This window comes from Mycena indigotica (assembly GCF_014461135.1).
Source record: "Mycena indigotica strain 171206Taipei chromosome Unknown Mind.scaff0005, whole genome shotgun sequence".
Lineage (NCBI taxonomy): Eukaryota > Fungi > Basidiomycota > Agaricomycetes > Agaricales > Mycenaceae > Mycena > Mycena indigotica.
The window spans coordinates 2,226,310-2,238,325 of NW_023503004.1; the positions used below are offsets into that span (position 1 = coordinate 2,226,310).

The 12,016-nt window shown below is 54.1% G+C and overlaps 1 protein-coding gene across 1 annotated transcript; it reads right to left on the reverse strand.

The window, feature by feature from the left end:
* Positions 1-6,158: 6,158 nt before the first annotated feature.
* On the reverse strand, positions 6,159-7,077 carry MIND_00582900 (uncharacterized protein; the record flags this gene model as incomplete). The annotated part of the gene is made up of 3 exons (XM_037362588.1): positions 6,159-6,460; positions 6,518-6,903; positions 6,950-7,077. The coding sequence occupies 3 exons, from the start codon at positions 7,075-7,077 to the stop codon at positions 6,159-6,161; spliced, it is 816 nt and encodes a 271-aa protein (XP_037220509.1).
* Positions 7,078-12,016: the final 4,939 nt, after the last annotated feature.

A 12,016-nucleotide genomic window follows, 5' to 3' on the forward strand; every position in this document is an offset into this window, starting at 1 on the left:
CCGCATCTTCTACACGTCTTTCCGTCCCGCAGAAGAGATACGCGCTGGCAGTACTGTCTCGCAGCGCCTGGCCGAAGCCTTTGCCAGGAACTCCGCCCCTCCGCCCTCTGACATCCCGGACTGGGCTAAGGAGTTCCAGGACGTCTTCAACAAGGAGTCCTTCGACACGCTACCGGAGCGGAGGACCTGGGACCACGCCATCGAACTCGTCCCCGATGCTAAGCCCACTAACTGCAAGGTGTACCCCATCTCGCCCCTTGAGCAACGCGAGCTCGACGTGTTCATCGAGGAAGGGCTATCCACGGGACGGATTCGCCCCTCCAAGTCTCCGATGGCGTCTCCGGTCTTCTTTGTCAAAAAGAAGGACGGCGGACTCCGCTTCGTCCAGGACTACCGTGCTCTCAACGCAATGACTGTCAAAAACCGGTACCCCCTTCCGCTGATCAACGACCTCATCAACCGGCTCAAAGGTGCTCGTTACTTCACCAAACTCGACGTCCGTTGGGGCTTCAACAACGTCCGGATCAAGGAAGGTGACGAGTGGAAAGCGGCTTTCCGGACTAACCGAGGCCTGTTCGAGCCCTTGGTGATGTATTTCGGCCTGACAAACTCTCCCGCGACGTTCCAAACGATGATGAATGACATTTTCCAGGACCTCATCCTCTCCGGAGACGTCATGATCTACCTTGACGACATCCTGATCGCCCATTCCGACCTCTGGAAACACCGGCAGATTGTTCAGGAGGTCTTGCGGCGACTCCGAGAGCACAAGTTGTACCTCCGAGCGGAGAAGTGCGACTTTGAAAAATCGTCAATCGAGTACCTCGGAGTCATCATCTCCCACAACCACGTCGAAATGGACCCCGTCAAGGTTGCAGGCGTCTCCGCTTGGCCGACTCCGGAAAACAAGAAGGACATTCAGCAGTTCCTTGGGTTCGCTAATTTCTACCGCAGGTTCATTCGGGACTTCTCGACCCTTGCGCGACCGCTCTTCGTGCTCACCAAGAAGGACCAGAAGTGGACCTGGGGCGACGCAGAGGCCTCCGCGTTCCAGGCAATTAAGGACGCGGTCACCTCGGAACCGGTTTTGGCGATTCCGGACGACGCACGGCCTTTCCGACTCGAGGCTGACAGCTCTGATTATGCGACGGGGGCGGTTCTTTCACAATCCGCCCCGGACGGGAAGTGGCACCCTGTAGCATTCTATTCCAAAAGCTTAAATGATGTCCAGCGCAACTACGAAATCCACGACAAGGAGATGCTCGCGATCATCCGCGCACTCGAGGAGTATAGACACTTCCTTGAGGGTGCCGCGCATCCCGTCGAGATTTGGACTGACCATAAGAATTTGGAGTACTTCAGGAAGACGCAGCACCTCAACCGGAGACAGGCCCGCTGGTCCCTCTACCTCTCCCGGTTTGACTTCACGCTGCACCACAAGCCCGGTCGCGACATGGGCCGACCTGACGCCCTCTCTCGGAGACCCGACCACGGAATCGATTCCGACAACTCCGACGTCGTCCTTCTGCATCCCGAACTCTTCCACGTCCGCGCACTCGAGGGCGTTTCCGTTTCCGGTCCCGGTTCCGAACGCCTTCGCGACATTCGCGATGCCCTCTCTGGTGAGCCTGACCTGGAAGAGCCCGTCGCACTAGCGGCCCGGCAACTCCTTAAAGTCCAAGGTCAAGCTCGAGGCCCCCGCTCCTCACGTTCTGACGAGTGGGCCGTCTCCGGCGGTCTTCTCCACTTCCGAGGGAAGATCGTTGTACCAAAGGACAAGGACCTCCGGAGACGCATCATCGAGCTCTGCCATGACACTCGAGTCGCCGGACACGCAGGTCGCTTCAAGACCTTGGAGTTGGTCTCCCGGAACTACTGGTGGCCCCAGATGTCTCGCCATATCGGCCGGTATGTCGCGACCTGTGACCTGTGCTGTCGCACCAAGGCACTCCGGAGACTTCCCCACGGAGAGCTGCACCCGACGGAAACACCCCCAGAGCGTTGGCACACCGTCTCCGTCGACTTCATCGTAGAGCTCCCTGAGGCCCATGGGTACGACGCGATCATGGTCGTCGTGGACACCCTCGGAAAGCGAGCCCACTTCTCGGAGTGCCACACCACGGTCGACGCAGTAGGAGCAGCTCGCCTCTACTACCGGAACGTCTGGCGGCACCATGGGACTCCGGAAAAGTACGTCTCCGACCGCGGCTCGCAGTTCATCGCGGACTTCACCCGAGAACTATGGCGTCTAATCGGCATCAAGCCTGCCACATCCACTGCGTACCACCCCGCAGACGGATGGCCAGACGGAGCGCGTCAACCAGGAATTGGAACAGTACCTGCGGATCTTCACCAACTATCAGCAGGACGACTGGGGACGAGCTGATTCCGGCCGCGGAGTTCGCTTACAACAACCACGTTCACTCCTCCACCCAACAAGTTCCTTTCATGACGGACACGGAACGACTCCCCGCATGGGCTTTGAACCCGGAGTCCGTTCCGCCATAGAGTCAGTGAACGAGTTCCGCGACCGATCGCCACTGGGGTTGCCGAGGCCAAGGCCGCGCTTACTAAGGCCAAGGAGGAGTACAAACGCTACTACGACCGGAGACGCACTCCGTCTCCGGAGTTTAAGGTTGGCGACCGTGTCTGGCTGGATGCTTCTGACATCAGGACGACTCGCCCCTCGGAGAAGTTCTCCCACCGCCGTCTGGGACCATTCAAGATAGTCAAGGAGATCAGCAAAGGTGCCTACAAACTCGACCTCCCTCCACGCTACTCGAAGCTCCACCCGGTCTTCCCCGTCGTCAAGCTCGAGCTCGCTCAAGACGACCCCCTTTGATGGACGCCCTGGCTACGACCAGCCCCCTCCGGACCTCGAGGACGGAGTCCCGGAGTGGGAAGTAGACGAAATCTTGGACGCTAGGATCCGGTATAGGCGGCTGAACTACTTCGTCAGGTGGAAAGGCTACGACGCGCGCCGCACGACCAGTGGGTCCGCTTCGACCGTGTCTTCGCCCCAGACAAAATCGCGGAGTTCTATCGTAGGTACCCCGGCAAACCACGGCACATCGCCTCCGCGACCTTCGACACAATTCCTTTCCGATCTATGCGTCGGGCGCCGCATTCAAAGGGGGGGTGATGTCAGGGGAACCTCCCTTTCGGCCCGGAATCGACCCGATTCCGACTCCGGTGATCGCATCACCACCATCAATCGCATCACCGCCCCCGCCTGGCGATCCCCCTGGGACCTGGCCTGCGACATGGCGCAGGCATACTGCACGGAGCAACGATCAACCTTGGCGCGTCAAGAGCGCAGTATATAGTTCAGCTACCTAGCAGGCGGACCCTTAGAGTTTCTTCTCTTTGGATCCTCCCCTGCTAGGTCAGCTTCCTTTGTATTTGCTTACTGTTATTCACTCTTTGGATCCTCCCCTGCTAGGACCTTGATCTCAGGCCTCCGGGGTTGCCCTTACAGATTATATGAATTTCTTTTCACATGTCATAGTGGTTTGGCTCAATTCTGGGCCTCAAGAGGCAATTTTAGACATTTTCCAGTGCCTCCGAGAACTTCCTAATTAGAAAGGTATATAAATTCAGATTTTATATTAACACCAGAGGCAAGACCCAAAGCAGTAGGGTGCCTAGTGCCTGACATACACAAGGCACTGTTCCAGGGTCTTCCTCATGTTGCCCTTGTGTTCCTTAGGGGCTGGAAGTTCCTGCTAAAAAATATGGGGCGATAGATAGGGACTGGGCCTAGAACTATGCCTACAGTTGTAAGGGCAGCTCCAGAGGCTCTGATGAGAGTCCTAGCAGGGGAGGGTCCAAAGAGAAGAAACTCTAAGGGTCTGCCTGCTAGGGTGCTAACTATATACTGGTCGTCTGTAACTGCTGTTATAACTTGTCAGGCATATCCCAGAATGCCTGTTTATAAACAAATAAAACAGGGGTGTTTATAGACTCCACTCAGTGGAGTGTCTTCAGTGGCAACAGACTTTTCCTCCACGTCCAAGTACCCATAGGCAATCTGTGTCTGAGTATTGGAGAAGGATAACATGTGATGATGTGATACTTGTCCAGTGCCAGCCGCCTAGACGCCACCTCCGCCCGAGCCCACTGGCCGTAACCTCGCCCTCCCTACGCTGCGATAGGGCTCCAACTATTTAGTTTTCATTTACACCTCCAGGTAAACTAAACGGAAATGGTAAGAAAATGTTTAGTAAACATTTATTACCATTTAAAAAGAGTTAAAAATGGTAACATAATAACATAAAATGATCAACAATTTTATGGTACATACTTGAGTTTATAAGGTTTATTCAACTGAAAGATGGCATTTTCTCACTTGTAATACTGTTCTAGATGGGCATGTAGGGCAATATTCATTGCCTTTGGCGTATTTGATGCCAGATCATGTGATGGACTCCTTTCAGAAGAAGCCTACAAATGCAACTAGTATCTATATTTATGTGGAAGGTATGTCTGATACTAGTGTGTATTTGGTAGCTAACTGGTAGTAACATAGTTATGAGCATGTCTGCTATTGTTATCAGGGAATAACCATTTAAACTATTTGTTTTCATTTATTTTACCATTTACATACCATGGTACACCACCAACCCGTCGGCACACTGACCCGATGTCTGTCCTGGATGTCGACAGGATCAAGCCGCCCGATCTCGGGCAAATATTAGCCCGAGATCATTCAGAAGTCAGTCAGGAAATATTGGATGGGTATCATTTGAGCTTTGCTTGAGACGTTGCCAAGAAGATCAGGGCAATGTCATGGTGTGATGTTGCGTTGCAGTACCGGAATCCACTCCACATCAAGTGATGGAAAATTTTCGTTGTCAGGCTGCGATGTCACAGTCACTCAGCCTCACTTCTCTTCTCTTTTCCCCCATCTTCTTCGCTCGACGCTGACTGCCTTCCTCTAGACCCTCCTCCTCTGTGGTGCCGCTGGTGCGTATGCTTGTGCCTGCCTTCCAACACCACTGACCACACATTCTCTGGCTAGCCCTCCCCGATGGTCCTACCGGCATATAGGTATTGACGACCTTCTTCATGCCCACTGTCTTCCTCCTTTTGTGGTGCGCTGTCCCTGCTCGCTCTCTGCCCTTTTGCTGACTATGTTTCTTCAGAATTGCTGTGCAATGGTCTCCACATAGCCATGTCCGCCATCTCCCATGTCGTCGTTTACCTCCCTGCCTGCTTTCCAGAGCTGGTATTCTTTCCCCGTAAGTTATGACTGCCCGGGCCATCCTCCACACTGACTCTCGTCTTAGCCTTCCACATCAGGCATCCTTCCCTTCCCGTCTCTTGCTGCCCCACGGCCCCCACCCACCTGTTCCTTGCCGCCAGCATTGGTGTGGCTATCCGGTGCCTGCTGCTGGTGATGGCAATGGATGGGAGGGACAGGAACCCACTCTGCGCTAGAATGCAATGGACGGTTGGCGTGCTAGTGGTCGGTGGTGCATGTGTAGTTTTTTTTTTTTGTATATATAGCTACCTACTACTAGTACAGTGCAATAAACTATTTTCCTATTCTCTTGATGTGTGAGCTATGGGTCCCATCTGCTGCAGCTGGAAAGCGCCGGCTAAATTCTCACTGCTCTTGGTCCTATGCTAGTCTGGGTCAGGATGTCCTCCTGATATACCTGGTCAGCCAAACATCAGGAAGATATGCTCATTCAATTTCTTTTTGACATCACGCAAATCCGTCACCAACATCACAACTCAACGTCGGGTGATGTTCCAGGATGACATCGGCAATATGTCACGACGGGTTGGTGGTGTAAACTAAAATGAAGATAAAAACAGTTATAACTGTGTACAAACTTGAACATTTGTACATGGAAATGGCGACCAGGGCTCCAACCAGCCCGCGACCGGCGACCCAGTCCGTCTCCGCGTCGGCCTGCAACAGTACCACCAGCGCGCGTCAATCGACATCTTCTTCGCCCGGCGCACGGCATGCAGCGCCGAATCGCTCCCGGGCCTGCAAAACGGAAAAAAACGGATCTATGCTACGACCACGAGCGCGGCACGTACATATCATGTCCGGTAGGTTTTTGTTTCATTCAAACTTCTATTACAAGATTGCTCGAGGGCTGCTTGCCGATTGTTGCCAATGGCCGTAGCATGGTTGTTGTTGACTAATTAGAGTTTCGCAAGCCGCGAGCGGCAACGACCTCTTCGGCGCGGCGCCAACAGTCCCACCCACCCCACGCGCCGCGCTCCCAGTCTTGCTCCCAGCTCTCCAGAACCGATCTTAGAATCACCAGCCGCGGATCAATGGCAGCGAACTCCGCCGCGCGCTCCGCATGAAGCGCCTGCTGCGCGCCGTCAAGTCGCTCGACGAACGGGCCGTGCACGTGCGCCAGCACCGTCAGAGCGGGCCAGCACCGCAGCGCGCTCCGCATCAGATTCAGATCGGGTACATCACCGTGGAAGTGCGCTATGTGCGTGAGCGCGGGGAACGCGGCGGCGAGCCGGGGGAGCGCAAGGGGCGTACCGCGCTGGTGGAAGAGCTCGAGGTGTGTCACGTGCAAGAGCGGCGCGGGTGGTGGGTCCGGCCCGGGCGTGCGCTCCGAGAAGATGGCCACGAGGTTGATGGCGAGGCGGCGGAGGGCCGGGAGGGCGTGCAGCAGGTGAAAGTCGGCGATACTTGCGGGGGTGACGCTCCACAAACGCAGGCTAACGAGGTGTGGAAATGCGCGGAGGATGCGCGGGATGCTGCTCGTCGCGATGTCGTCTTCGGTGTGCAGCGTAAGTCTGCAGACGGCGAGGTGGCGGGTGTGGATCCGGCTTGCGGGACAGTTGTCGATGAGTTGCCATAGCGCGTCGATGTTACCGCTTTGAAAGGTCACGAGGCGCACCCGATAGCGCAACGGTCCGATCCTGGTGTTGTTTGGACCGGAGAACCCACTCCACTACAGTGACTCACCAGATATTGACGCGCCGGGCGACAAGCACCAGCGTGCACATCGTCTCCTTGTCCCTCCACGCCGCGAGCTCGAAGACGACGCGCTCCAGTTCTGGCGGCAACACTGGTGTCGCAACGGTGGTGGTCATTTGCAGAGTGACGTGGCTTACGTGACACGTCTGACATGTTCCACAATCACCGGTTTCTTTTACCATTGACCACCATCAGTGCTGCCGCTGGAGCTCGAGCGCCGTCTTTGAGCTCGCGGCGTGGGGAAATACTAATACTTGTGCAGATGATTGCAACGTTACCGCTTGTGGCTCGCCGCGTCAACATGTGGTAAATGCTCATATATCCTTTCCTTCAAATCTGTAAAAGATGCTTAGGATACGGCCGTTGCGCCTTACCGCATCCCGGACCACCAGGGGATCAGCGGACTATGGATAGTGCTGTCCAATTATGATTATGAATACATGTTTTGCATAATATATTCATGTTCATATTCTTGGGAGTATACTGTAATGTGATTGTATTTATAATCTTGAATATATATTCGATTATATTCAGAATATATTCAATTATGCTCACCCTATCAGAGTGTCCCCTAGAGTGCTGTAGAGACCAGCTATTATGTCCTTTTGACTTGAGAAATGTTTTAGTGGAATTTATTGGTGCTGGCATATGTCAAAACAACTGTTCTAAGTCAATGCATTGCATGATCATATGACTGGAAATGGGAGTCAAATGTCTGAAAATGAAGGGCCACTGGTTTGTAGGGTTTAGAGTCACTCAACTACTTAGTCTCTAAAGGAAGCTTTTAGAGTATGTTTCTAGTAAAATAAACAGGCTAATCAAGTGTTGACACAGGTGATGCCATTAATGTACATATAATGAATATGACCTTGGCATAATAAAATTATATTCATATTTATTCATATTTATAATTCTGCCAGTGAATATGCAGGAGGCATATTACTGCCCGACTTGGCACGCTGTTCAGGACCAAAGTTCCTGCAGGCCGTCTCAGGAATATCTTTGTTTGTTGGCACAGCGGGCAAGCCCGCACGTATGTCAGACTGCGGGTTGGGCTGTGCAAGGACCTCTCCTAAGAACGTGCGCCTGGAACAGAACAGACAAATCGTCAGGCCTGCGAGTATGGCGAGCGGGGTAGATCAAAACTGAAAGGGCCCTGTCAGGGGAACCCCTGCTTCGGCCTCCTTCGGACCGTCCGAGCGCATCCGAGGCACATCCGACCGGCGCCCCCTCGGACGCTCCGGCCCACCCCGACCATCGTCCACGGCCTCCTTTGCCCACCAATCACCGATCTGTCAAGACCCTCCCAATGATCACCTTGGGACAGAGCCTGTGACACCGCTCAGGCCTTCTGCGCTCTATGTCGGCAGTGATGGACGACCCAGTATATAGTTGGCGCCCTGGCAGGCGGACTCTTAGAGTTTCTTCTCTTTGGATCCTCCCCTGCTAGGTCGGTCCCTCCGTGTATTTCCGTAGCTTTTATTCACGCTTTGGATCCTCCCCTGCTAGGCTTTTGTCGGAGTCTCCAGGGTTGCCCTTACAGGCCCGTTAACTCGGTCCCTTGTCACTGTCGGTGGTCGGAGGTTCGAATCGGGTCGTGTCGGGCCTGATGAGTTGAGATGGCACCTCTTTGCATGGAGTAAGGTAGTTCTTCAAACAATCTAAGCGATAGAGTACATGGTACGCTATCGCGCCTTATATACACGGGCCTGCAAAGGGGGTGATCGGACACCCTGGCCCCTCCTGCTCCTCCTCGCTCCTGTTCCTGGCCACAGAGGGGGACGATCGTACATCCCTTGCGGGCTAGGCGCTACTCCTAACCTCCTAGCACTCCTCCCCAGTCCCCTGGTGTCGAGTTGGGCTCGGCAACGGCTCGACGCATCGTTTTCGGTCATGTGCTTCCCACGTGTGCGTTCCTCTTACTGGGGTGCATGTTCCCCGTCATCACGTGCTACGTGTTACAGGCCCGTGGTGGCCCGACACCAGCGCCCGGAGAGGACGGGCCGGGTCTTATCCGTGACATCACCCCCTCCCTAGGAACGACTCGTCTCGAGTCAGCGTGGCTCGGTCGCCCGGTTTCTCGGGTTCTTTAACTTTAGCTTGTCCTTCCAATCACAATTTCCATCCAGCCCATAAGCTTAAGCTAAGCTTCGGCTGCGCATTTTAATTTCCCGCGGCTTCTGTTGCCTCGTGGCGTCCGCAGATCGCTTCTTCCTGTCCATCAAGTGTTTCCCCGCAGTCACATTCGCAGGTGTGTTGGTGTTTCCAATTCAGTTTTGCGTCCTTTGTCTGTATTTTGCTACTTCGGGCGCCTTCGGGGCGTCTCACTTGGACCTCCTTTTGCAGGTGTTTTCCATGTGGAATGTTCTCTGTTTCGGACCATATATAGGCTGTGTCGTCCCCCTTTTCTTTATCTCTCTTCGCCCCTCCGCAATAGCTTCCCACTATAGATTTCTCGACGAGACGCTCCCTTTGTATTCTAGCACAATCCCGCCGTCACGGGTCGTGCTGGGTTTGCTCTTGGAGCACTTCTCGTTTCTCCATCGTCTGGGCCGACGGACTACCCTCAACATTCCTCGTTCGTTGTTCAGCAGTCGGGCCTTATCGACTTGGCAGACCTGCCGGCCTGACAGGTGTCTCGCCTCCCCGTGCATGGGGTCGATCCTTCTCATGTCTTTGTGCGGAATCACTTTGCCTGCTGCCCCTGCCTTCACCACTCTCGTGCCCCTCGTGGGTCGCGTGGCTATTTCCGAGACCCTTCGTATCGGTTCTCCCGTCCCCCCCTGTCATCTGCCCTCCTAGTGTTATCTTGTGGGATTGAGTCCACCGCTCTCTGGGATCCCTCGGTGTTCGGCCCTCACGACCGGTTTTTTGGGGCAAATATGAAAAAACCCAAACGCGCGGCTGGTGATTACCTCTCGGACGCATGCTACTTTTAAGAAAGATGTGGATCTTATCTTGGCTCCATTTTGCTCCATTCTTGATCACCTTTTAGCTTCATCGAAGCTTTCATGTCACGCCCAATGAAACTGCTCCAAACACTGATCCAACAGCACATCAATCGCCCCTGGAGCTAACCACATCATTGGCTCGTCACCTTCCACAACTCAAGATTACCTACGAACACTGTGCCTGCGTGGCTCTCATGCTTGCAGTGACAGCCATATTTTAACTGAGGTCTCGTTATAGCGCAAAGTCTACCTGAAATGTGTAAAGTATTCACCACCAAAAGACTTCTGGTAAGAGTTGGAGAAGGAGTGTGGGCAGATCAGCAACACAGCCTATAAGATAGCAGTCGAAAAGAACTACCCAAAGCCAACAAAGGCTCAAGTATCTGCTTGTTTAAGCAAGTGAGTCATAAGATCTTCTATGTTTGTATGTCTTATAACTTGATATAGAATCTACAAGGAGATTGTTCAAAAGGATTGTGCTTCTCATGGAAACCTCAAGGTGGAGAAAGATGGGATTGATGAGCGTGTGTCTGGGAGAACAGGGAACACTGGCCTCATTCAGCCTGCAAGTGTTGGTCAAAGTGAGAATCTGGACAATGATGGCAGCCAAGAATAGATAGCTCCTGCCAAATTTTTTTTTTTCAACACTTATCTGCCTGTGCCACGCCTGAAATGCAAACCAAAACTGTATATTGGAAACAAGCTATTACAGAATGCCTCTGGCTGCTGGCCACTAAGCTGACCGGTTGGACTCCAGAAGACAAAACAGGCCTTAAACAATCGGTCATTATGGCCGGAACACATCTTTGTCCTCTACATGTTTACTGGATGGCAGGTACCGGGGCTTCCACTTGGTCAAAGCAATATATAATTGGTATCCAGCATTGTCTGGAACCATTCCATATCCATTGTTGATTTTGTCTGGAGGCCAAGCACCATTGTGCTGTCAACCAGTCGCACCTTGCTTGGATTGTCCAGCAATGGTTCCGGCTGTCAGGGGAAACTGTCAGGGTTCGGGTCGGGCCAACGGGCCCTATACGGCCCATCGGGCCCTCACCACCCTTAGAGCCCTAGGGCTTGACAAGCCCTCATAATTCACAAGCTCAAAGCAATGAGCAACAACACTAATATCCCAGAGAAGGGACATAATCACGGATCGCGCTTTAGTCAGCCATCAAGACATCATGACCCGCCATCAGGGATCATGATGCGCCGCCGGACGCCCTTGACAGCGGGCCCAATCGGCCCTAGACAACCACAGGGTCCAGGAGGGAGCTCCTTACTGTTGCATTGTCAAACACTCCTTAGTGTCGACATTGGCATGGCTCCTTTCCAGAGGAATGGTCCCTGGGCTCCTAGCGGAGCGACCAGGGACGACCAGAGACATCCCCTGCTCCATTCTGATCGACCCTCAGCGGGCCCGATCGGCCCCTAGCGCCCACAGTATATAAAGACCGGAGTATTACTCCTGTACCTTAGGTTTAGCATTGAAGTCTCTTCCTTTGAACCCTACTCCGGCCTGGTCCCCTAGAGCGGGGTTGCTGCAACCATACCCCGGGAAAGGGGCGTCTAGACGACTTCCAACACCCAGGCTAGCTTGCCTCATTGACCTGAGCCCTTGGTTGGGCTGGACAGCTCAGGCTCTTGTCTCTTATGTTCACCCTTGTCCTAGCCACTTCTTCCTGCTCTCTGGCCTCAAGCTCTGGGTTCCCCTGGTACGGGGCGATGGGAGGGTGCGGGCCCGATCGGGCCCGCATGTCACGCGTCACACCGCGCCGTCACGCGGTGTCTAGGAGCCACAGCAACTCGTTACTCCAGGAAAGGAGATATGTCGCCCCTTGGACTGGCAACCCTTCTCAAGCGCTCCAGGGGTCTCGGGCCCGCAGCCCCTGTTGTGGGGCGACTCCCCTCGACCCCCGAACCGTCGGGCGTGACCGCGTTACGTCACGCCCCGCCCGAACGGCTTGTTCAACTGGCCCAGCCTATGCCTTGCCCTATGTCTTGGGCACCAACTCTACTAGGCAGCGATCTTTGGCTATGGACTCGTTCCCTTCAGCAGGGGTAGGAAACTCTAGACGACTACTCGTATCCTGTGACACCGCTG